At 37.5% G+C, this 26,783-nt stretch overlaps 1 protein-coding gene across 1 annotated transcript in view; it reads left to right on the top strand.

The window, feature by feature from the left end:
- The window catches only part of CMC1 (C-X9-C motif containing 1), a 93,220-nt gene that overhangs the window by 6,815 nt on the left and 59,622 nt on the right, over positions 1-26,783 (top strand). The window contains exon 2 of the mRNA XM_034993427.1: positions 25,498-25,587. Within this exon, the coding sequence (XP_034849318.1) occupies positions 25,498-25,587 (90 nt within the window). The remainder of the gene's footprint in view (positions 1-25,497; positions 25,588-26,783) is intronic.

Below are 26,783 nucleotides of genomic sequence, written 5' to 3'. Positions count from 1 at the left end.
AAGGATGTGGTTTCAGGAAAGGCTGGTCTCAACCTGATCAGCTCTGGTGCACCACAAAGTGCAGGCTTGTCCCACTTTGGAGGCAAGGGCGCTGGGCTTTTGTGCCCTCTGTCAGTCCTTGCCCACTGCAGGAGATGGGAGAGGGGCAGCAGGAAGGAAAGCTAGAATGTGCTACCGTGGCCAGGGGCAGTCCTGAAAAGGTTGCAGGGGTGAATGCTTCTGCATTCTGCTGCAGGGGGTGGGGGGTGGGGGGAATTCCAGCTTTGTCCTAAAAATCATTTATCTGAAGCTTCTAGGAACCTTTGTTCAGGTAGTGAGAGTTTGGATAGTGGTAGGTCAGATAGGAAGGGCTACTTGCACAAATATATAAATACGCGCAGGTGTGTGTACAGGCTCCAGGTGTGAACATCATGGGGTTGTGGTAATGACATTGGCCTAAGATATACCTAACATCTGCCAAACTGTGCGTTGTTTTTTTTTCTCTAGGTCATTTGACATGCTGTTCTTTCTTTTTAGAATTTTCCCTCTCTTCCCCATCCCCAAATCTAATTCTTGTTCATTTTTCACACCTCACTTTAGAATCATTTGCATAGGACGCTTTCCCTGATTGTTACCACCCCACAATCTTTCAAAAAACAGTTTTAAAATTATTTGAGATTTTTAAAAACTACCAAAATGTCACATAGCCTGGGTATAGAGTTTTTCATTCTAGACCTAGAGTTTTTTTCCTTGAGAAATAAAGTGAAACTTACAGATGTGATTTGTCTGTATGTGTCCAATGATTTGAGAGAGGAAGAAAAGCATTGTGTGGAGAATGAGATTATTTACCTGTGTAGTAAAGAGTAAATATTTCTCATATGATTTCACCTCTTTAAGTTTATCAGAGACTAGATGATTAGAGAAGATAAACCAGTTAATTACATCTAGACGATAAGAGATTGCCCACCAATGGGGGGCCAGGGTGGGGGGAGAGCACTGTCCTGTTATGGAAATAGCACCCAATTGAATTGGGAAATTAGTAATGATATCTTCTTGTTTTAGACTTTGCCATTAACCTTAGGCCCAATTCTAAATGGCATAATCTCAGGTTTGAGGATGAGGGGTAGGGAGAGTAAGGTTTATCAGATAACTGTAAAAGCTGCTTTTTTTTTTTTTTTTTAAGATTTTATTTATTTGACAGAGAGGGAGAGCAGCAGAGAGAGGGAGAAGCAGGCCCCCTGCAGAGCAGGGAGCCCAACCTGGGGCTCGATCCCAAGACCCCGGGATCATGACCTAAGCCAGAGGCAGCCGCTTAATGACTGAGCCACCCAGGTGTCCCTGAGAGCTGCTTTAAGCCTTAAACTTTTATGATTTTTAAATACTTGCAGTTGGTCTCAAGGGATTCTTGACTCAGCACAGAAGTTTATGTTCCATTGGCTGGATGAATATCCTTATTTTTGTATAAGGGTGTTAATAGCATATGTGTAGAATTCCCTAAGTTTATAGTTGTCAAAAAATACTACCTTTTACTTGATATAAGTGGATCAAACAAAACTGCCCAAATAAGAACACTGATGCCCAAATTAACCTTCTCCCCCACCAGCCCCGATTGTATTTTAACATATTTAAGTAAAGAGATTGAGGGGAAAATTTTTTTAGGCATGGTATTTAATATCCTGCATTGTGTTTTTGCTGACGAACTGTTACTAGGAATTTTGTTTTTGTTTTTGTTTTTGTTCTTACAGATCAAAGGATATGTTAATTAAGCATGAAGAATTAAAATACTAAATTTCAGTGGGGCACCTGGGTGTCTCAGATGGTTGGGCGTCTGCTTTAGGCTCAGGTCCTGGTCCCAGGGTCCTGGGATGGAGCCCCACATCGGGCTCCTGCCTCAGCGGGGGGCCTGCTTCTCCCTCTCCCTTTGCCTCTCCCCCTGCTCATGCTCTCTCTCTCTCTGTGTCTCAAATGAATAAATAAAATCTTTAAAAAAAATACTGAGTTTCAAATGTATGCGGCAGAATAAGGAACTAGCTTGCTTTACTCATTGTGTAGACAAGCCCTAGCATGGTGACTGATACGTAGTAGATGCCTAATATCTGTTAACAGAATGAATATCTATAATTATCAAATATTGAAACACTGTTAATCATGGGTCATTTATTAAACTGAGTGTATATTTACCATGTGCTAGCAGTTAAAGGGAATTAAGAGATAAATTAGACATGGTCTCAGACCTCATTAAATTTAAGTTTCATGCAGCATTCCTTGATTTAGCGACATATTAGAATTATTTGAGGAGCTTTTAAAAATACCAAACCCTGGGTTTATCCCAGCATTTCTGATTTAACTGGTCTGGGTGGTGCCCATTTTATCAAGCCCTCTCAGGTGCTTATTAGGTGCAGCCAGAATTGAGAATTTCTGGTACCAAAATCTGTCTTAGTCTCTTTGGCCTGCCATAACAGCATACCATAGACTGAGTGGCTTAAACAACAGGTATTTATTTTCCCAGTTCTGGAGGCCGGAATGTCCAAGCTCAAGGTGCTGGCCAGTTTGGTTGCTGATTCTTCTTATAAGACCACCTGTCAGATTAGGGCTCTACCCATATGATCTCCTTTAACACTTAATTGCTTCTCCAGATAAAGTCATATTAAGGTTTAGAGCTTCAGTATGAAGTGGAGTGAGGGAGGGGGACAAAGATTCAATCCGTGGCAACCACTGATCTATCAGGAGAAGAAGATTGCACAGACGGTGTGATGTGATGTGTTAAGTCCAGAATCAGAGCCATAGCATTGGTGTACACAAAATCTTGGGCTTAAAGGAGGAGAAAGCACTTTCAGGTGCTGGGTTCAGAGAGAACTTGGGGATGGAACAAGTGTTTGATTTTAAATCGGTGGACTTTGATAAGAAAATAAGAGGTAGAAAATGGTAAATAAGGGCAGAAGATTGAGCTGGAGTTTGACTTTACAGTTATTTGCTGGGTAATGTTACAAGATTGCTTTGAGTTTTCTGAGCCCCCCCCCACTACTTTATAATACCTTGTGTGTGGTGATGTTTGTAAAACAATTCCTTCTACCGCTTCTCCCTTCTTTAAATATTTATTGTGTTGCTTTTGTGTACTGTATAAATGTAAGTTGATTATTTTAGGTAAGGAGGATAACATAACCACCAGGATGACAGAATGAAGATTTAAATTGTTGAAATTTTTAAGTTGAAATCATGGTGCTGGTGGGACTTGGAAATTGCCAATAGACACCTGAAAATGTGGGCAGAGTAGATTTGGAGCTGGAAATAAGCACTGAGAACATGGCATAATCAGCAGCATCTTTAAAGGTAGAACCTTGTGGGGTTGCCACAGGAGGAATAGGAGCAGATCTTACCTTGGAATCGTTTATGCTTTTTCTAGTATTATTGCATTTGTTCGGAATATTTTTGAGACTCCTTTAGGATTTGCCTTCAGCCAGTACGGTCCATTCATCTCAATATCCTCATTTTTAGCACATTTTTTGTGTAGGAGGTGAACTTGAATTTCAGCCAAAGTTAGCCAGGGGCAATCTGGTGAAGGTGGTATAGGTGATCATCCTGGGAAATGCCCCTCCCCCAGAAAAGTTGTATTATGGAACTGGTTTTCATGTTAACGCACACTGACTGAAGGTCACAGCAAGAAAGACATGAGTGGTGTGAGCAAAGTTTGACTCTTTGAAATAAGTGAATAACCTCTCAATGTAAAAATAATTCCCCCACTCCATTACAAAGTGGCACATATTTTTTGAAGAAATGTTATGAAATATTGTAAGATGAAGGACAACTGGTGGAATAGAGTGGCCAAAAGCACTGAGGAACATCCATAGATTTGAGGATAGTCTACCATGTTCTAGATGTACATCAGAGAAAAATCAGGTGTGTATTGCTGAGAAGGCTTAGGCATGCTGTCTGTTATTTCTTTCTCAAATACCTGTTTCTGTCTCCCATAACACTGCTGATTTCCTGTTATATATCAATGGGAAGTTGTGCTTGTAGGAAAAGATAGTCTCAAAGTTTTACCAAGTAAAGTAAGGAAAAAAAAAAAAGGTAAAAAGTAAACCAACGGAGATTGCAGCACATTTCTTAAATTGGCATGTCTTCTTGTATAAGTTGATTTCCTGCTTTGGTATATGTTTAGATTTGTTGTCCCCTTTTGGCCTCATCTTGGTTAAAGTAATGTGGGTGGGAGAGGAAGTTTTCACACCTAGCAATCTACAGAATCTGAGGTCCAAGAAATAGGTGCTTTTGGGAAATGGGCACATCTAGTGTGAACTAGGTGGTTATTAACAGTGAAAGCTGATAGGACAAAGTGTAGTTCAAATGAAGACTACTATTGTGGGATATAGGTGGTATTTGACCCAGAAGCTAAGCACAGATAGGCACATCTACCTCACTGACGCGCTTTCCATATTTTGTTGAAGTTTGAGCTTATAAAAAAATTAGATTGTTGCCAATTGACCTAATACATGATGTTTACTTTCTTTGAAGGTATTTTTTCAGCCAGCTGACAAATGGCTCCTCTTGTGTTTTTTTTTCTTTTAAATAATTTTCTCCATGCTAGAAATCAGAGAATCAGAATTCCATTTAACTTTCTGATAAAGAAAAAAATCTGAACAGTGAGTTTTTTATTTTGCCTGTGCTTCTGATACTTCTGAAACAGTCTTAACTATCTAAGGGTTATTTCACACTTTGCATAACTTCGGAAGCTTACATAACCTTGTTTGCTGAAATCCCCTTAAATAGGCCACCACCCCCATGTGTGTGGTGTGTCATGGAAGAAGATTTGAGACCTGGGTTACATGATCTTGGCATTGTCGCTTTATCAGAAACTTGGGTTATTTCACCTCTGTGGGTCTCCACTTCTTTATCTGCAAAATGGAATCAAAGTACTTTACCTGGGAGGGCTGTTACACAGACTATGGGGCATTCATTGCCCTATCTTGAAGGCCTCATAGCCAGAGACAGCCCGGAATTTTTTTGGGGGGGGGGGGGGAAGAATATCTCCTACTACTGATTTTTTTTCTTCTGGTTTTGTCAGTTCAAGTAAGGCTTGAAGGTAAGAATGTGAAAGGAGCACTATCTTCACTGTCTTAATTTTCCCAGCCTAAGTATCTCTGCCACCCACCCCCCTCTTCATTTTATCATAGCAAGAAAGCACAAGCAAGCAGCAAGAACCTGAAAATCTGATCAAGAGCATCCCTATTTTTGTGCTGTTGAGGAGAACTGGAGGCTGCCTAGCTTCCTGGTGTGAAATGAAGCACTTACTGGAAATGTAGCAATTGAGAACACTGGTCTTTCTATGTTGTTCCTGATACCATCTGCCTGGAACCCTTCATTTCCAGGCTCTTGGTAGCTAGCTAGTAAAGAAGAGACCTAAAGATAGAAACTGTGGCTAATGAGAATACTGTTGCAAACTTACTGCAAGCATTTTTCTTGTTTTTCCTCCAGACTAAAGAGTAGCACCCTTCAAGAGCAAATACATTTAACTAGGAAGTTAAAAAAAAAGGGGGGGGGGGCATTATCTAAATAAGAATCAAATTAGTTAGAACATTTTCACTATTGAAACAAAGCATACCTTGCCCTTCCGGCCTCACGTCTTTCCAATGAAAGATTCTGTAATGTTCTGATTTGCTTCACTGTTATCTTTGTGGATTCATAGCAGGTGCTGTTGTCAGTAGTCTTACCATCTACTACTGCCATCCTGCAAGAACACGTGAGCCCCAAAGCAAAATCTGAGCTAACAAATTCAGCCAGTGGAAAAGGTGAAAATTGACTTTCAGGTGATGATAGAATGTTGAGAAGTTAGAGCTTTGGAAATTTTCCCTGGTGGTGTTATCCTGATTCTTTATCTCAGTATAAATTCATGTGACTATACAGTAGCAAACTCTCAAATTTTGATTTTTTTTTTTTGGCAGGTTCTTGTACAAATGTATAACATATGCATCACATTGACTTTGAGAGAATCGTTCTGTAATTTAATGAATAGAAAGTATACTTTATTGATAATTGTGTTGAAGATAGTTTTGTAATATGTATAAAATCGTAATTTAATAATATTCAGTGGTTGATATGCTATCAAATGAGAGAATCTTTAGCAGAATTTATTTATATATATAAATATATAATATATATATAATATATAAAATATTATATATTTTTAAGTCTGTTATTTCTGATTTAACATCAAGAGTTTGGAAAATCTAAATCAATATTCATGTGATTCTGGAATTTTTTTTTTTTTTTTTTTGCCCTAGGAGGTTTTAGAAGAATGATCAGAAGGAGTTTTTGCAAGCCATTTAAAAAAATGTGTTTAAATAGGAATTATAACCTAGAATTCATAAATAGGTAAATTTCTACTATAATTTCTTAAGGAAAAATAGTTCAATATTACACAGCTATGCCTGTATTTAAGGAACTGATTTGAAAAATTAGTGCTTTTGTTATCTAAGACCACTGCAAAGTTTATAGAGCAAAAGATACTCATCAGGACACATTATTAATAAGTTGTATAGATTAAAATTATATAAGTGAAGAGATAACATTTCAAAATTGATTTTATAAAATAGGTCAGTATATCACAGTGTTTCTTCTCATTAATTTGCACGTTAATAACTGATGCTCCGTATGATGTGTGCTGCAGACCAGGAGAAAAGAAGTATGTGGAGATAGTCCCCTGTTATATTATTTCCCTTCAAGTACACATCAGCTTTCCACTCCACAGGATGTCTCACATCTGAAATTCACCATGTCCACAGATGAAGTCCTCTCCCACCTGGTGTTTTCTGTTGTGTTCTCTGTGTCAGTGAGTGGCCACAGCATTTCCCTGGGAGCCAGACAAACTGGGAGCCTTCTTTGAATCCTCTTTTCTTAGTCCCTGCAGGCCCTGTGAATCTTGTAGGGCCTCCCTCAAAGCTGCCCTTTTTTCTCCATCCATACTTCCAGTGCCTTCTATAAGCTCAGTGTCCTTTTTCCCATCTTACAGCAGCTCTGGCAAAGCTAAGGAGAAAGAGAAAGCATAAATAACTAGTTGAGGCCAGATTTCAGCAAACCATGATCCAGGCAAAGTCTGGTAAGGCCTGTAAGCTATCAATGGTTAGTAACATTTGAAAATGTTACTAACCATTGATATACATGACAGAGATAGTTTGTAGCCCGCAAAGCTTAAATATTCACAAGTCTGGTCCTTAACTAGAAATAACTTGTTGAACCCTGGCATAGGCAATGAAAATTGGGATGCCACTCTAGGTGTGGTAAAGAAAAAAATCATGTGAGTATCTTCATATCATTATTTGGAAAGTTTGATGAAATGGATAGTTTCCTTGAGAACTGTAAATTTACTAAAACTGCAACTGACTAAAGAATAAATAAAAAGCCCTTAGAAAATTGAATTAGTAGTTAAAACTCTGTGTCTGTCTCACACAGACATACTGAAGACCTAGGCCCTAATAGCTGGTGTATCAGTCAAGAGTTCAGAGACCACAGGGCTACTGTGTGTAGGTACGTACACGCAGACATTAAGGCCAGATACTAGGTCATGTGACTGCGGGAGCTAGTTGGGCAAGTCTGAAGTGTAGGGCAGGCCAGGCTATGGGGAAGAATGGCTATCAGCATTGGAACTCTTGGTTCTGAGCTGAAGCTGCAGTTTACAGAAGGAATTCTTTAGGAAAATCTCAGTTCTGTTCTTCAAGCTTTTCAGGCCCACCCAGATTATCTAGGATAATCTCTTTTACTTAAAATCAACTGAGAATAGACTTTAATCACATCTGCCAACTACCTTCCCAGCAATACCTGGATTAGTATTTGTTTGAATAACTGGAGACTATAGCCTAGCCAAGTTGATTCATAAAACTGACAATCACAGGTAGTTTCTACCAAACTTTAAAGGAACTGATAATGATCTTTATTTTATACAGAATGTTCCAGAGAATATAAGGGAAGAGATAGGTCCCTAGTTTATTTAAATAATGTAACTGTGATACCAAAGCAACACAGAAGAAAATCATAGGCAAATCTCAACATGAAGGTAACTATAAAAATTCTAAACGGAATTTGAGCATCCAAAACAGAGGTGCTGTTAGTGTTCTACCCATCATTTTTCTAAAGGACATAGCCAGTAAGAATTTAAAAAGTAAGAGCAGAGCTGTCCCAGTGATTGTCTCCATAGAAATTAGAAGAGACTATGGCCAATTTATTAGAACTAATGAGAGTTAAGTGAGATTATGTTGGCTGTAAGGACAATATAAAAAGTTCAAGTGAAACCAGCAACAAATAATTACATGTTACTTATGAAAAGTTACCTTTACCAGTAGAAATGAATCTAGTAATAAAGATGAACAGTATCTTCAAGGAGAAAATTATAGACCTTTTTCTCTACTTAATTATTTAAAGCTCTGTGTTAAAATCACCCATTATGAGTGCAGATGTTTATCCTGTTTTAAAGCTAATATATTATAAATTGAGGTAAAATATGCAGTGAAGTTTATAGATTGTAAGTTTTGATAATGTATATGAGCAAATCAAGACATCCCCCAGAGAATACCCTTCTCAACTCCCATAGATAACCAGTGTTCTATTCTTCATCACCACCGAGTTTTTCATGTTCTAGAACCATGTAGTATTTATTCTTGTGCCTGGCTTGTCCTCAACAGAGTTCTTGAGCTCCACCCATGCTGAGTGTATCGGTTGTTAGTTCTTTTGTATTGCTGAGTAGTATTCAGTTGAGCATTTAGGTTGTTTCCAATTTGGGGCTAGTATGAATGCTTCCATAAGCAGACTTGTACAAGTCATTTTCTGGAAGTGTGTTGTCATTTACATTGGGTGAATGAATACCTAGGAGTGGAAAGTAGGTTGGGTGTGTATTTAACTATAACTTAACGATTAGCTTTTCAGAGAAGTTAATCTCTTCACACTCTTACCAGCAATAGATGAAAGTTCCAGTTGCTCCATGTTCTGACATTTGGTGTTGTCAGTACTTTTAATTTTAGTCATTCTTGTGGGTGTGAAATGGTATAATGGGGTTCATTTGCATTTTCTTAATGACTGATGATTTTGAACACCTGTTCATCTAAATATTTACAATTTGTATATATTTTTGAGGAATCCATTCACACCTTTTGTCCCTTTTTTATTGGGTTTTTTATTTGGTTGTTTATACTTTGTTATTGATATGTAGGAGTTCTTTATATATGCTAAATTCAAGTCCTTTGTCAAATATATGTATGTATCTATATATATAGATATAGATCTGTACCTATTTTTTTAAAGATTTTATTTATTTGAGAGAGAGAAAGAGAGAGCAGGAGTGAGATGAGGGGCAGAGGGAGAGGCAGGCTTCCCGCTGAGCAGGGAGCCCAATGTGGTACTTGATCCCAGGACCCTGGGATCATGACCTGAGCCAAAGGCAGATGCTTAACGACTGAGCCACCCAGGTGCCCTGTACCTATTTATGTACTATCTGTCTATCTACTGTGAACGCTTTCTCCTGGCTTGCCTTTTAATTTTCTTCATGGTGTTTTTCAATGAACAGATTTTATATTTGATGAAATTTATCTTTTTTTCTTCTGTTTAGTGCCTTTGTGTCTTCTTTAACAAAAAAAATCTTTACTCTGAGGAATTGAAGTTTTTTTTGGTTTAATAGTTTTAGTTTTTTTTTTTTTAATTTTATTCTTATGTTAATCCCCGTACATTACATCATTAGTTTTAGATGAAGTGTTCCATGATTCATTGTTTGTGCACAACACCCAGTGCTCCATGCAGAATGTGCCCTCCTCAATACCCACCACCAGGCTAACCCATCCTCCCACCCCCCTCCCCTCTAGAACCCTCAGTTTGTTTTGCAGGGTCCATCGTCTCTCATGGTTCGTCTACCCCTACGATTTCCCCCGCTTCATTCTTCCCCTCCCGCTACCACCTTCTTCTTCTTCTTTTATTTTTTCTTAACATATATTGCATTATTTGTTTCAGAGGTACAGATCTGAGATTCAACAGTCTTGCACAATTCACAGCGCTTACCAGAGCACACACCCTCCCCAGTGTCCATCACCCAGTCACCCCATCCCTCCCACCCCACCCCCCACTCCAACAACACTCATTTTGTTTACTGTGATTAAGAATTCCTCATATCAGTGAGATCATATGATACATGTCTTTCTCTTTTTGACTTATTTCACTCAACATAATACCCTCCAGTTCCATCCACGTGGTTGCAAATGGCAAGATCTCATTCCTTTTGATGGCTGCATAATATTCCATTGTATATATATACCACATCTTCTTTATCCATTCATCTGTCGATGGACATCTTGGCTCTTTCCACAGTTTGGCTATTGTGGACATTGCTGCTATAAACATCGGGGTGCACGTACCCCTTCGGATCCCTACTTTTGTATCTTTGGGGTAAATACCCAGTAGTGCAATTGCTGGTCCATAAGGCAGCTCTGTTTTCAACTTTTTGAGGAACTTCCATACCGTTTTCCAGAGTGGCTGCACCAGCTTGCATTCCCACCAACAGTGTAGGAGGGTTCCCCTTTCTCCGCATCCCCGCCAACATCTGTCGTTTCCTGACTTGTTAATTTTAGCCATTCTGACTGGTGTGAGGTGGTATCTCATTGAGGTTTTGATTTGGATTTCCCTGATGCTGAGCGATATTGAGCACTTTTTCATGTGTCTGTTGGCCATTTGGATGTCTTCTTTGGAAAAATGTCTGTTCATGTCTTCTGCCCATTTCTTGATTGGATTCTTTGTTCTTTGGGTGTTGAGTTTGATGAGTTCTTTATAGATTTTGGATACTAGCCCTTTATCTGATATGTCATTTGCAAATATCTTCTCCCATTTTGTCGGTTGTCTTTTGGTTTTGTTGACTGTTTGCTTTGCAAAAGCTTTTTATCTTGATGAAGTCCCAATAGTTCATTTTTGCCCTTGCTTCCCTTGCCTTTGGCGATGTTTCTAGGAAGAAGTTGCTGTGGCTGAGGTTGAAGAGGTTGCTGCCTGTGTTCTCCTTTAGGATTTTGATGGACTCCTGTCTCACATTGAGGTCTTTCAACCATTTGGAGTCTATTTTTGTGTGTGGTGTAAGGAAATGGTCCAGTTTCATTCTTCTGCATGTGGCTATCCAATTTTCCCAACACCATTTGTTGAAGAGACTTTTTTCCATTGGACATTCTTTCCTGCTTTGTCAAAGATGAGTTGGCCATAGAGTTGAGGGTCCATTTCTGGGCTCTCTATTATGTTCCATTGATCTATGTGCCTGTTTTTGTGCCAGTACCAAACTGTCTTGATGATGACAGCTTTGTAATAAAGCTTGAAGTCTGGAACTGTGATGCCACCAGCTTTGCTTTTCTTTTTCAACATTCCTCTGGCTATGCGGGGTCTTTTCTGGTTCCATATGAATTTTAGGATTATTTGTTCCATTTCTTTGAAAAAAGTGGATGGTATTTTGATGGGGATTGCATTGAATGTGTAGATTGCTCTAGGTAGCATTGACGTCTTCACAATATTTGTTCTTCCAATCCATGAGCATGGAAGGTTTTTCCATTTCTCTGTGTCTTCCTCAATTTCTTTCATGAGTATTTTATAGTTTTCTGAGTACAGATCCTTTGCCTCTTTGGTTAGATTTATTCCTAGGTATCTTATGGTTTTGGGTGTAATTGTAAATGGGATCGACTCCTTAATTTCTCTTTCTTTCTTGTTGTTGGTGTATAGGAATGCCACTGACTTCTTGCATTGGTTTTATATCCTGCCACTTGACTGAATTCCTGTATGAGTTCTAGCAGTTTTGGGGTGGAGTCTTTGGGGTTTTCCACATAAAGTATCCTATCATCTGCAAAGAGTGAGAGTTTGACTTCTTCTTTGCCAATTTGGATGCCTTTTATTTCTTTTTGTTGCCTGATTGCTGTGGCTAGGACTTCCAATACTATGTTGAATAGCAGTGGTGATAGTGGACATCCCTGCGGCGTTCCTGACCTTAGGGGGAAAGCTCTCAGTTTTTCCCCATTGAGAATAATATTTGCTGTAGGTTTTTCATAAATGGCTTTTATGATACTGAGGTATGTACCCTCTATCCCTATACTCTGAAGAGTTTTGATCAAGAAAGGATGCTGTACTTTGTCAAAAGCTTTTTCTGCATCTATTGAGAGGATCATATGATTCTTGTTCTTTCTTTTGTTAATGTATTGTATCACATTGATTGATTTGCGGATGTTGAACCAACCTTGCAGCCCAGGGATAAATCCCACTTGGTCATGGTGAATAATCCTTTTAATGTACTGTTGGATGCTATTGGCTAGTATTTTGGTGAGAATTTTTGCATCCATGTTCATCAAGGATATTGGTCTGTAATTCTCCTTTTTGATGGGGTCTTTGTCTGGTTTTGGGATCAAGGTAATGCTGGCCTCATAAAATGAGTTTGGAAGTTTTCCTTCCGTTTCTATTTTTTGGAACAGTTTCAGAAGAATAGGTATTAATTCTTCTTTAAATGTTTGGTAGCATTCCCCTGGGAAGCCATCTGGCCCTGGGCTTTTGTTTTTTGGGAGATTTTTGATGACTGCTTCAATTTCCTTAGTGGTTATAGGTCTGTTCAGGTTTTCTATTTCATCCTGGTTTAGTTTTGGTAGTTGATACATCTCTAGGAATGCATCCATCTCTTCCAGGTTATCTAATTTGCTGGCATAGAGTTGCTCATAATATGTTCTTATAATTGTTTGTATTTCTTTGGTGTTGGTTGTGATCTCTCCTCTTTCATTCATGATTTTGTTGATTTGGGTCATTTCTCTTCTCTTTTTGATAAGTCTGGCCAGGGGTTTATCAATCTTATTAATTCTTTCAAAGAACCAGCTCCTAGTTTCGTTGATCTGTTCTACTGTTCTTTTAGTTTCTATTTCATTGATTTCTGCTCTGATCTTTATGATTTCTCTCCTCCTGCTGGGTTTAGGCTTTCTTTGCTGTTCTTTCTCCAGCTCCTTTAGGTGTAGGGTTAGGTTGTGTACTTGAGACCTTTCTTGTTTCTTGAGAAAGGCTTGTATTGCTATATACTTTCCTCTTAGGACTGCCTTTGCTGCATCCCAAAGATTTTGAATAGTTGTGTTTTCATTTTCATTGGTTTCCATGTATTTTTTTAATTCTTCTTTAATTTCCTGGTTGACCCATTCATTCTTCAGTAGGATGCTCTTTAGCCTCCATGTATTTGAGTTCTTTCCGACTTTCCTCTTGTGATTGAGTTCTAGTTTCAAAGCATTGTGGTCTGAAAATAAGCAGGGAATGATCCCAATCTTTTGGTACCGGTTGAGACCTGATTTATGACCTAGGATGTGATCTATTCTGGAGAATGTTCCATGGGCACTAGAGAAGAATGTGTATTCCATTGCTTTGGGGTGGAATGTTCTGAATATGTCTGTGAAGTCCATTTGGTCCAGTGTGTCATTTAAAGTCTTTATTTCCTTGTTGATCTTTTGCTTAGACGATCTGTCCATTTCAGTGAGGGGGATGTTAAAGTCCCCCACTATTATTGTATTGTTGTCGATGTGTTTCTTTGCTTTTGTTACTAATTGCCTTATATAACTGGCTGCTCCCATGTTAGGGGCATAGATATTTACAATTGTTAAATCTTCTTGTTGGCTAGATCCTTTAAGTATGATATAGTGTCCTTCCTCATCTCTTATTACAGTCTTTGGTTTAAAATCTAATTTGTCTGATATAAGGATTGCCACCCCAGCTTTCTTTTGGTGTCCATTAGCATGGTAAATGGTTTTCCACCCCCTCACTTTCAATCTGGGGGTGTCTTTGGGTCTAAAATGAGTCTCTTGCAGACAGCATATCGATGGGTCTTGTTTTTTAATCCAGTCTGTTAGCCTGTGTCTTTTGATTGGGGCATTTAGCCCATTTACATTCAGGGTAACTATTGAAAGATAGGAATTTAGTGCCATTGTATTGCCTGTAAGGTGACTGTGACCGTATATTGTCTGTGTTCCTTTCTGGTCTATGTTGTTTTTAGGCTCTCTCTTTGCTTAGAGGACCCCTTTCAAGATTTCCTGTAGGGCTGGTTTTGTGTTTGCAAATTCCTTTAGTTTTTGTTTGTCCTGGAAGCTTTTTATCTCTCCTTCAATTTTCAGTGACAGCCTAGCTGGATATAGTATTCTTGGCTGCATATTTTTCTCATTTAGTGCTCTGAATATATCCTGCCAGTCCTTTCTGGCTTGCCAGGTCTCTGTGGATAGGTCTGTTGCCAATCTAATGTTTCTACCCTTGTAGGTTACATATCTCTTCTCCCGAGCTGCTTTCAGGATTTTCTCTTTGTCTATGAGACTCGTAAGTTTTACTATTAGATGTCGGGGAGTTGACCTATTTTTATTGATTTTGAGAGGGGTTCTCTGTGCTTCCTGGATTTTGATGCCTGTTTCTTTCCCCAAATTAGGGAAGTTCTCTGCTATAATTTGCTCCATTATACCTTCTGGCCCTCTCTCTCTCTTTCTTCTTCTTCTGGGATCCCAATTATTCTAATGTTGTTTCGTCTTATGGTATCGCTTATCTCTCAAATTCTGCCCTCGTGATCCAGTAGTTGTTTATCTCTCTTTTTCTCAGCTTCTTTATTTTCCATCATTTCTTCTTCTATATTACTGATTCTCTCTTCTGCCTCATTTATTCTAGCACTTAGCGCCCCCATTTTTGATTGCACCTCATTAATAGCCTTTTTGATTTCTACTTGGTTGGATTTTAGCTCTTTTACTTCTCCAGAGTTTCTCTAATAACTTCCATATTTTTTTCAAGCCCAGCTAGTATCTTTAAAGTGATGATTCTGAACTCTAGATCTGACATCGTACTAATGTCCGTATTGAGTAGGTCCCTGGCAGTCGGTACTACCTCTTGTTCTTTTTGTTGAGGTGATTTTTTCCGTCTCGTCATCTTGTGCAGAGGAGAATAGATTAATGAGAGAACAAAATGCTAGCAGAGTAACCACGTCCCCAGAAAATATACTTTAAACAAATCAGAAAAGACCTGAAGCAGTGGGATAAGAAAGGGAAAGAGAGAAAAAAGAAAAAGAAAAAAAAGAAAAAGATAAAAACAAAAACAAACAAAACAAAACAACAACAACAAAAGAAAAACCAGAATGTGATCAAATATGATCTATATGGTATATAGATCAGTGCCACACACTAGATTTGGGGTGTATTTTGGTCTTTTAGAAGAAAGTGCCTCCCAAAATTTTAAAGAAAGAAAAACTTATATATGTACAAAAATAAGGGTTGATATGATGAAGGGATGGAATATGACTGTAAAAATGGAAATTATAAAAATTTTATAAAAGGAATTGATAAGAAGTTGTTTGAAAAAAGAAAGAAGAGGATTTAAAAAAAGAAAAAAAAGGGAGAGGATGTGATCAGGCAGGGGAATAGAAAACACCATATACTAGAGATTTAGGGTATAATTTAATCTGTTAGAAGAAACTATCTCAAAATTTTAAAGAGAGAACAACTTATATATATAAGCCAAAAATATGGGTAACTACTATGAAGGAATAGAATATGACTCTAAAAATGAAAAATAAAAATGTTTTTTTTTAAAAAAAGGGATTGATAAGATGTTGGTTGAAAAAGGGAAAAAGAAAAATTCAAAAAGATATAAAAAGAAAAAAGACAGTTAAAAAAAATTAACTTTAAAAAACTAAAGAATCATGGTAAAAAAGCCGTGAATTCTATGTGCAGTAGTCCCCTAGCGCTGGAGTTCTGCCGTTCTCATTGATCGGTAAACTTGGTCTTGGCTGGCTGTTCTCGCTGATCTTCTGGGGAGGGGCCTGTTGCCGTGGTTTCCAAATGTCTCTGCCGGAGGCAGAATTGCCCCGCCCTTGCCCCCTCGTGGCTAAGTAATCTGCTCGGGTTTGCTCTCCGGGGCTTTTGTTCCCTGCGAGCTTTCCGTACAGCTTTGGAGGCGGAGAGTGGAAATGGCGGCCTCCCAATGTCCGCTCCGGAGGAGCCAAGAACTCGGGGCCCCGCTCCTCAGTGAGCCCCCAGAGAAAAGCCGTCAGTCACTCCCGTCTCCCCGGTCTCCGGCCGCACTCCGTGCTCACCCGGCCTGTGACCGCGCGTTTCTATCTCTGGCACCCGACCCCGGGTGGAGTCTCCAAACCCAGCAGATCCCTGCGGTGCGCTCCCGCGCGGCTCCTCCCGGGGGAGGAAGGGGAGTCTCCCCGGATCTGCCGCTTGTTGGGTCCCTGCTGGAGGAGCAGGGGCCCGACTGTGCCGCGGATCATGGTTTAGGGCCACCCCGAGCTGAGAGCCCGCGCCTGGGCCCCGTCTCTGCAGCCGGCTTCCCTGCTCCGTTACCTGGGAGCTCTGCCCCACTCAGGCACCCCCAGCCTTTCTGTGACCCCGAGGGTCCTGAGACCACACTGTCCCGGAGGGTTCCACCCCCCGCTTAGCCACCGGAATGACGTCCCTCAGCGGAGCAGACTTCTAAAAGTTCTGATTTTGTGCTCCGTGGCTCTATCACTTGCCAGAAGTGGCCGACGGAGGCCCCTCTCCCGCCATTTATCCTCCCGAATATTGCCTCAGATTCACTTCTCTGCGTGTCCTACCTTCCAGAACGTGGTTGCTTTTCTGTTCAGAGAGTTGTTGCTATTCTTTTTTTGATTTCCTATTGAGTTTGTAGGTGTTCAGAATGGTTTGATCCCTATCCAGCTGAATTCCTGAGAGGAGAAGAAATCCAGGTCTCCTACTCCTCCGCCATCTTGCTCCGCCCCCAATAGTTTTAGTTTTTATATTTAGGTTTATGATCTGTGGCAACTTAGTTTTTGTGGGTACTGTGAAGTAGGAGATCAGGTTTAGGCTGATTTTTTTTTCCCCCCTCCATTTTTATCCAGGTCTACCACCATTTGTTGAAAATGCTTTTATTGGGTGCCTGGGTGGCTCATTCGGTTTAGCATCTGCCTTTGGCTCAGGTCATGATCTCAGGGACCTGGGATCGAGTCCCACGTCAGGCTCCCTGCTCAGCAAAGAGTCTGCTTCTCTCTCTCTGCCCCTCCTCCCTGCTCGTGCCCTCTCTCTCTTTCTCTTTCTCGCTTTCTCAAATAAATAAAATATTTTAAAAATATTGCTTTTATTTCTTCATTCAGTAACCTTGGTGAATCTGTCAAAATAAAGTGACTGTATATAGGTGGAAACATTTCTGGACTCTATTTTGTTACATGAATCTATTTGTTTATCCTAATTATACCAGTATTACACCACTTTGATTGCTGTAGCTTTGTAGTGAGACTTGCAATCACTTGAAATCAGGTAGTGTAAGTCATCCAAATTTGTTCTTCTATTTTAATGTTGTTTTGGTTATTCTGGTCCTTTATTCTTAGACATTTTTAAGCTTTTTAAAATTATAACTTTGTTTTTGAAATAGTTTAATGCATCAAGCTGCAAAACATGGCAGTTTTTATGTTCCTTTTCTCCAGCTTTTCCTAATGATACTGTCTCTCATAACCATAGTACAGGTCTTCAGTGAGTATGATATTGCCTTCAAAGGGGCAAAAATTGTTATTGGAGGGAGAAAATAATCTTGCTCTTTTAATGTATGAACTACTGTTATACATGCAGCATATAAATAGATAGTGTGTCTGTGGTATTAACAGTTCATGGGGGCATTAGAAAAAAAAATCTCTAAAAAGGCTCTTCTAGAGTAAAAATGGAAAAAAGCTGGGACACACTGCTATAATTAATTGTACCTAAGGAAATCAGGAATTGACATTAGTATGCTAACTCAGATACATATCTTAGTTGAATTTTATCAAACTTTACATGGTGTGTGTGTGTGTGTGTGTAGTTATGATATTTTATTGTCTGTGAATAGTCAAGTAACCATGATCACAGCATACATAACTGTTTTATCAGCACAAAGGAAACCCCTCATGCTTGCTTTTAATAGTCATACTGCTTCCTCAGTATGGAGGAACTTCTGAACTACTGGCAACCAGTGATCTGTTTTCCATCACCCTAATTATGTTACTTTAAGGATGTTATATAAATGGAATCATAACGTGTAGCCCTTTGAGATGGTCTTTTTTTCATACAATATAATGTGCTTGAGATTCATCCAAGTTGCTGTTGTGTATCAATAGTTCATTCTGTTTTATTGCTGAGTAATATTTCATTGTCTTGAACTGTTACTCATTCACCTTTTGAAGTACTTTTGGGTTAATTGCATGTTTTGGCTATTACAGGTAAAGCCACAGTGAACATCTGTGCACAGGTTTTTGTGTGAACATATTTTCATTTCTTGAATAAATCCTGATGAGTGTGTTTGCTGGGTTATATGGTAAATGTATGTTTAACTTTATAAGAAACTGCCTGATTATCTTCCAGAGTGCCTATACACCATTTAATGTTCCCACTGGGAATGTCTAAGAGATCCAGTTACTCTGCATCCTTGTTAGTATTATTACTTTTTTTCTTTTAGCCATCTTAATACGTCTTTAATGGTAACTTTTGTAACTTTATTTTGGATTTCCCCAATGACTAATGAGTTAAGCATCTCTTAACGTTTCTTCACTATCCTTATATCTCCTTGTATAGTGTTTGTTCAAGTCTTTTGCCCATTTCCAAATGGATTGTTTTCTTACTGTTGAAGTTTAAAAAAGCCTTTATATATTGGATGCAAGTCCTTTATCAGGTATGAAATTTGTGAATAATTTTTTCCCACTATGTGGCTTGTCTTTATCTTCCTAAGAGCAGTTTTTGTAGAGTGAAAGTTTTAATTTGGATGAAGTTTGAATTTATTGTTTTTTTTTTTCTTTTATGGATCATGAGTTAGTGTCATGTATAACAACTCTTTGTTTAATGCTGGGTCATGAAGATTTTCCCCTATGATTTCTTATAGAAGTTTTTTTCCTTTAACTTTTTATTTTGAAACCATTAGAGACTCACAGGAAGTTGCAAAAAATACTATAGAAAGTCCTACATGCCCTTCATGCTGCTTCCCTCAATGGTGGTCTCTTGTATAACTGTAGTATAATATCAAAAGCAGTATTTGTGGAACATAAGGAATAGCATGGAGGACATTAGGAGAAGGAAGGGAAAAATGACGTGGGGGGAATTGGAGGGGGAGACGAACCATGAGAGACTGTGGATTCCAAGAAACAAACTGAGGGTTCTAGAGGGGAGGGGGGAGGGGGATGGGTTAGCCCGGTGATGGGTATTAAGGGGGCACGTATTGCATGGAGCACTGGGTGTTAAATGAAAACAATGAATCATGGAACAGTACATCAAAAACTAATGATGTACTGTATGGTGACTAACATAACATAGTAAAACTAAACTAAATTAAAAAAAAATCAAAAGCAGGACACGGAAGTTGGTATAATACTATACCTAGAATATAGATCTCTTCAGTTTTCACCAGTTTTTATATACATGCATATGTTTGTGTATAGTTGTATGCAGTTTTACTCCATGTTCCTCTTCTTACAAGGAAAACATTGAGTGTTTTACATTAAGTGTGGTATAGGACTTTTTAGCTATAGGATTTTTGCAGACACTCTGTAGCTTGAAGAAGTTCCTTTTTATTATTGAAAGTTTTGTTTGTTTTTAATGAATGGTATTTATTAAATTTTTTCCTTCAGTTGATGTAATCATATGGTTTTCTTTTTTTAGACTTAATATGATAGATCACATTGATTGATTTTCAAATAGTGAACCAACCTTGTATCTTGGAATAAATCCAACTTGATATGGTGTATTTTTCTTTTTCTATATTGCTGGATTCGATTTGCTAATACTTTGTTGAGAATTTTTGAGTCTATATTCATGAGGAATATTGGTCTGTGTTTTTTTTTTTTTTTTTTTTTGTCTTTTTAATACTGCCTTTGCTTTTGATATTAGAGTAATTCTGATCTCATAAAATATACTGGGAAGAGACTATAGAGTTGGTGCTATTTGTCCTATAAATATTTCAGAGACTTTGTCAGTGAAGCCATCTGGGCCAATTTTATTGATTTTTCTAAAACAACAACAAAAACACTTGAGTATGATTATCTCATTTGTTTCCCTGTTGTCAATTTTACTGAATTCTGCTCTTATTTTTATTTTTTTATTTGCTTGTTTTAGGTTCTTTTTGTCCTTTCTCTAATTTTGTCAGATAGAAGCACAGATTATTAGTTTGAGACTTTCTTCTTAAATGTGAACATTTATTGCTATAAATTGCACTACAAGCACTGCTTTAGCTTTGTCTTAGAACCTTTAGTAAATTTTGTTTTTATTTTCATTCAGGTCATTGTATTCTTCTACTCTCCTTGATACTTCTTCTTTGATCTATGAATTATTTAGAAGAGTGCTATTTAGTTTCCAAGTGTTAGGAGATTTTCCTGCTACTTTTTGTTCTTGGTATCTAGTTGATTCCATTATGGTCAGAGAAAATACTTTCAATTTGTTGATACTCCATTTGATTTATCTAGTGTTTAAAAAAATTTTTTTTTAGTGGTTGTTTTAAAGATTACACTGTATGTACATAGTTTATTACGGTCTCCCAGTGTGAACATTTTATCATTTAAGTGGAATATAGATAATCTTGCTATCACCAAAGTTGCTTTACCGTCTCCCCTTTATGGTATAGTCATCCTTAATATTACCTCTATATACATTGAGAATGCTATGATTTTTGCTTCTGTCAAAAATAATATTTAAAACTCAAGAGTAGTTTATTTACCTTTCTGTTGCCTTTTCTTCATTCCTGTTGTTCTGAGTTACCTCTTGTTATCATATCCTTCCTGTTTGAATAACTTCCTCTAGCCATTCTTTGAAAGTAGGTCTGCTTGCAAGAAATTACCTTAGCTTCCCTTCATCTGAGTTGTCTTTATTTTATCTTCAATCCTAAAGGATGTTTGATGGATATAGAATTCTTGATTGACAGTTCTTTTCTTTAGTACTTGAAAATATTATGCACTTCCTTCTGACGTCTGTAGTTTCTGATGAGAAATCCTTTGTCTTTTGAATCTTTGTCCTTTATTTCTCTCTGATGCTTTGAAGATTTTTCTTTGCCTTTCATTTTCAGAAGTTTGATTGTGATGTGTCTAGGTGTGTGTTTTTTTGGGGTTTTTAACTGTTTTTCTTAATAGGTTTATGTCTTTTCCTCATATGGAAAGGATTCAGCTATTATTTCTTCAAATATTTTTTTGTCTCTGCATTCTTTTTCCTTTTTCCTGAGACTCTGGTAAAATAAGTGCTAGATTTCTTTTTTTTGGTCTTGCAGGTCCCTGAGCCTTTGTTCATTTTTTAAAAAGCTATTTTTTAATAATGTCATCTCCATTTGATTTTTGTATATTAATCATATATCTGGAAACCTTGCTGAACTCATTGATTCGTTCTAGTAGCTTTTTTTGTAGATTCTATTGAATTTTCTAGATAGATGATCATATTACCTTTGAATAGCTACAGTTTTATTTCTTTTCAATCCAGAAGCCTTTTATTTTTCTTACTTTATTACACTGTCTAGAACATCAAGTATAATGTTAAATAGAAGTGGCAAAAGCAGACTTCTTTACCTTGTTCCCTATTTTGGGGGGAAAACTTTTGGTGTTCACTAATAAATATGTTAGTGGGTTTTTTTCTGTAGCTGTTATTTATCATGTCTAGGAAATTTCCTTCTGTTTCTACTTTACTGGAAGATTTTATTAGGAATGGTTGTTGGATTTTGTCAGATGTATCTTCTGTGTCTATTATAACCATGTGTTTTTCCTTTTTTAGCTTTTTAGTCTGTTGCATTACATTTATCAATTTTTGAATGTTAAGTAAATCTTGCAATCCTAGGATAGACCTTATTTAGTCATGATGTAGTATCCTTTTTTATATTATTGGATTTAATTTGCTAATTTTTCATTAAAATTTTTGCATCTATGTTGATGAGATATTGGATTGTAGTTTTCTTGTAATGTCTTTGCCTGGTTTTGGTATCAGGGTAAACTTCAATTTTCTGTAAGCGTTTGTATGGAATTGGTATTATTTCTTTTTTAAATGTTTGGTCAAATTCACATGAGGCTACCTATGTCTGGAATTATTTTTTGGGAGAAAGCTTTTAAATACAGATTCAATTTCCTCAGTAGATACAGGGCTATCGTGGTTATCTATCTCCGTCTTCTCGAGTTACCTTTGGTTGTTTGTGCTGTCTATTTTATTGGTCTACATTTAAAAAATATTTGAAAAGATTATTATCATTTAAAACTGTGTCATTTCTAATGTTTGTGATATCTCTTTTTTTTCCTGGCTAGTGACTTATCAATTTTAATAATCTTTGCAAAGAATCAGCTTTGGTTTCCTTTCTTCTATTATTTTATTTTCCAGTTTACTGATTTTGACTTTGATCTTTATTATTTATTTTGTGTTTAGTTTATTCTTTTTCTGGTTTCTCATGGTGGAAGCTTATGTCATTGATTTAAGACCATCCTTCTTAAGTGTGGGCTTTTAGTGCTACAGATTTTCCTCTCAGTACTGTTTTAACTACATCACACAAATTATAGGTTTTACTTTCATTTTCATTTATTTCAAAATACTTTATTTCCCTTTTGATTTCTTAGACCCATGGGTTATTTAAAAGTGTGTTATTTAGTTTCCAAATATTTGGAGATTATCAAGACATTTTTCTGTTACTGATTTTTAACTTAATTACATTGGTGTCAGGGAACATACTTTGTATGAGTTGAATTCTTTTAAATTTACTGAGATTTGTTTCATATTACAGAGTCTGGTTTATCTTGGTTAATATTCAGCTGTTATTAAGAGGAATATTCTGTAAATGGGTCAAAGTAGTTGATAATATGGTTCAAGGATTTTACAATTTTAATATGTAAATTTAAATATGTTTTTCTAATATGTTTTATATATTTCACATTTGTACATCATGGATTCATTTTTATTTTATCAGGGTATATTCTTTATTACTTGTTATGGCACATTTTGTTTTACAAAGAAGGTCACAACATTATCTTCCATTCCTCATGCTCTTCTGTAATGTGGCCTTGCAAGAAAGAATGGAGTCTTCATTCCCCTGCACTTGAGTATAGCCTGTCCTTAGTGACTTGATCAATGTAGTGCTGTAGGAATGCTGCTTCCTGGCTTCTATGACAGGGTCAGGAAAGGCCAGACTGCTTTCACTTGGTTTTCTTGGAACTGCTTGCTCTCTAGACATTCCTTCTTAGATTGCTCCCTCTCAGGACCTACCTGCTGCACTGTGAGAAGCCAAACCCCATGGGGAAGCTATGCATAGCTGCTCTAGTTTACAGTCCTCACTGAGCCCATTCATCAGCCATTCCAGCCCAGAGATCAAATACATAAGTGAAAAAAGAAGTCATCTTGAAAGTAGATCCTCCAGCTTCAGCTTTTGCAGCTGTTGATGTCAATGCCAGTCTTTTTTTTTTTTTTTTAAAGATTTTATTTATTTATCTGACAGAGAGAGAGATAGCGAGAGCAGGAACACAAGCAGGGGGAGTGGGAGAGGGAGAAGCAGTCCTCCCGCGGAGCAGGGAGCCCGATGTGGGACTCGATCCCAGGACCCTGGGATCATGACCTGAGCTGAAGGCAGATGCTTAACGACTGAGCCACCTAGGCGCCCAATGCCAATCATTTGACTCTTCCTAGAGGAAGCCCCAAGATACTGTGAGGCAGAGAAGAGACAATTCTGCTTTACCTTTCTGAAGTTCTAGCCTGTTGGCTCTCCAAGCATAACAAATTGTTTTACACCACTAAGTTTGATTGATGGCTTGTTGCACAACAATAGGGGTCACTTCATTTCAGTAGGATTTGCAAGAGGTTTCAGTCCCTACATACCTGAAAATATCTTTAACTGCACTCTTAATTGGCTTTGGAACTCTTGGATGTAAAGTAATTCACTCTCAGAGCTTTGAAGTTATTTCTCCATTGTCATCATGTATCCAAGTCTTGCCAGTGAAACGTGATGTAAATCTGATTCTCAATACTCTGTGTGGATATTGTTTTCTCCCTTTTGAAGCTTTTAGGAGTTTTGACCTTCAGATATTTCTTCAGAGTTCACGTAGGTAATCTCTAATCCATTTCTTTCTGAGGACTCATGTCTTTTTATTTGCCTCAGTCTATTTATTATACTTTAAAATCTTTTTTTTTTTTTACTCTTTTAACTCTGCAAGATTTGGGTATTTCTTGATTAATTACATTTGGTTTCCCCCTTTAACTGTGTTGTCCCTCCCAATTTAGGTGGTTCTTGGCTGTTGTTGATTTTGTTTGCTTTTTGAGATGCCCTTTTACACTCTCTGCAAATACTCTCAGTTCATAGTTGCCTGTATCCAGAGGTGGTTGAGAATTGCATAGTACCAGGAAAAGTTTAGGGGTTCCTGGTTTTCCTAGGTGTCACTAGATACTGGGAAACTTCCTGATCCTTTGGGGGTAAATACACATATTTATTTCTTTTACCCATGGCCTAAAGGCAGCAGAAGAGGTGACCCACTTGCTCCTACGGAGGCATTTCAACCAATAATGTTTTGGTATCCTTCAGGGAAGTCTCTTCGCATTTTTGCTGCTTCAGTGCATGGAGCAGTCTCCACTTTGGGCATCAGTTTTTTCCTGGGCAAAAAGTCTTGAGTATATGATTACCTCCTTTAATCTGATCTCATCTGCCTTTTGTCTTTCAAAGAGATTCCTGATTATTTGGTTTCTCTGAGGACATCTACCCTTTGTTTTTCAGGACTCTATTAATTTAAAGAGCTGGTAGGTCTCTGGAGTAGGTGCTCTGTCTACCGTTTTAGTCTAATTGTGGTTGTTTTGTTTAAAATGCACAGAAGTCTCATGTGCTATGTTTTTATATGCACGTGTAGTTCTACTTTTTCTTCTGCTAGTTCTTTCTTAGGCTAGTCTTATTACTGGGTTGAGAAACTACTCATGTGTCTCTTAATCTTGGATCTCTTCATTTATCCTTGAATCTCTGTATTGATAAAAATCTTTTTTGTGGATTATATTAAGAAGGAAAATTATAATGTTTTATTTTTTTTTTTTTAAGATTTTATTTTATTTATTTGTCAGAGAGCACAAGCAGGGGGAGTGGCAGGCAGAGGGAAAGGGAGAAGTAGGCTCCCTGCCATGAGTAGGGATCCTGACGTGGGACTCGATCCCAGGACCCCCGGATCATGACCTGAGCTGAAGGCAGCCGCTTAACCGACTGAGCCACCCAGGCGTCCCCAAAATTATATGTTTTAGTTTATGACTTTAATTTTGACAAGACTGCATGGAATATGTTATCAAATACAAGTGTTGCAATATAGCTTGTAGAAATTTTTAGAAACATACTGCTTGTGTCCCACATTTTTTTCTGTTGTATATAAAAAATACTTAGAATGATTTTTACTGACTAAAATAATCACAATTTTATGAGGTTGTAAGAGTCAGTTTTTAGTATATTTGTATAGGTTTTCATTTCGAGTAAACCAGAGTGCTTATTTTTTCCCTAAACTGGTGATTTACGTGAGACTTCACTATACTAAAGAAAGATCTTTTTTTTTCCCCCCAGGGCAGCATCTCAGACACGTCGAAAAGGATGTTTTGATTCCTAAAATAATGAGAGAAAAAGCCCGAGAGAGATGTTCTGAACGAGTTCAAGGTAAGATTCAAATATTCATATAAATATCAAATACATTTTTTATAATATGATCTGAATTTAATCCTTAGCCTCAGAGTCAAGTAGTGAATGAATTAATATGTATGAATTGCTTCTCACCCTTTCACGGAGATACCAGTATTTCAGCTTTCAGAACTTCCAGACGGTGTTCAATTCATTTACAATTTAAAAATATTCTCCCAAATTACTAGTAAAAAATTTTTTTCCCAGAAGTACAGTTACATATATAGAGAAAAACTTGGTTATGAGTATTTTAGAGAAACAAGTTATTCTGGTGATTTTGATAGGGAAAGAGAAACCTCAAATGTAACATGTACCTGTTTTTTCTTCATCAACATATTCTTATAGATACATATTCTAAGGTGATTTTCTTTGGTGCCATTGTCTATTACTGAATTGTTAATGGAATCTCAGTAGTACTTACAGTGAGTCTTTTTGTTTTTTATTTTTTTACTTTTCTATATTTTACATTTCTAAATGGAAGATATTTATGTAAATGCATGCATTAGGCACCCACGTACGCATATTTTCTTTAGAAAATGTTTCTTAACATGAGATACTTCTGTATTCTGTAAATCTAGAGAGATGCTTTTGATTAGTATATAATATTTAGTGAAAACATGTAAACAAAGCAGTGGAAGGTGAAAAATGAGGCCATATATGGAGGGTCATTAGAAAAGCAGATGGCAATATTACTGTAGAAATGTCTTTTTAAACAAATCTACCTCCTGGAATGGCCATCTAAAAGAAATAGTAGTATAATTTTTGCTGTTTCCTGTCTCCCTTCTTCACCTTTCCCTGTAGTCTTCTTCCTTGAGGGACCTCAGTGATTCTTTGTGAGGATGATGGGCTGTAATTCCACAGCAGGTTTCTCTACAGGGGAGCCAGGCTGTGTCAACTGTGGTTTTGGGACCATGTCAGTAATGTTTGGATGCCAGGAACATTTCTGTCCCTCTGATGGTGTTCTCAGAGAATGACCTTTGGAATCCATGGATTGAAGCAGTAAAAGAAGAGTAATTCCTCAGAATGGACATTGTGTGATGGTCCTTTCTGTTTCTTAGATGACTTATTATGACCTATTCCAGTTTCAAATCCATTCATAAGATTTAAGTTAAATCCATCCATAAATAATGTTATCAATAATTACTTAGTATCATTCTATGATACTAGTTTTGCTT

Source organism: Mirounga leonina, unplaced genomic scaffold (assembly GCF_011800145.1).
Source record: "Mirounga leonina isolate KUSES-001 unplaced genomic scaffold, KU_Mleo_1.0 Mir_115, whole genome shotgun sequence".
NCBI lineage: Eukaryota > Metazoa > Chordata > Mammalia > Carnivora > Phocidae > Mirounga > Mirounga leonina.
This window is presented reverse-complemented; position numbering and strand designations above follow the sequence as displayed.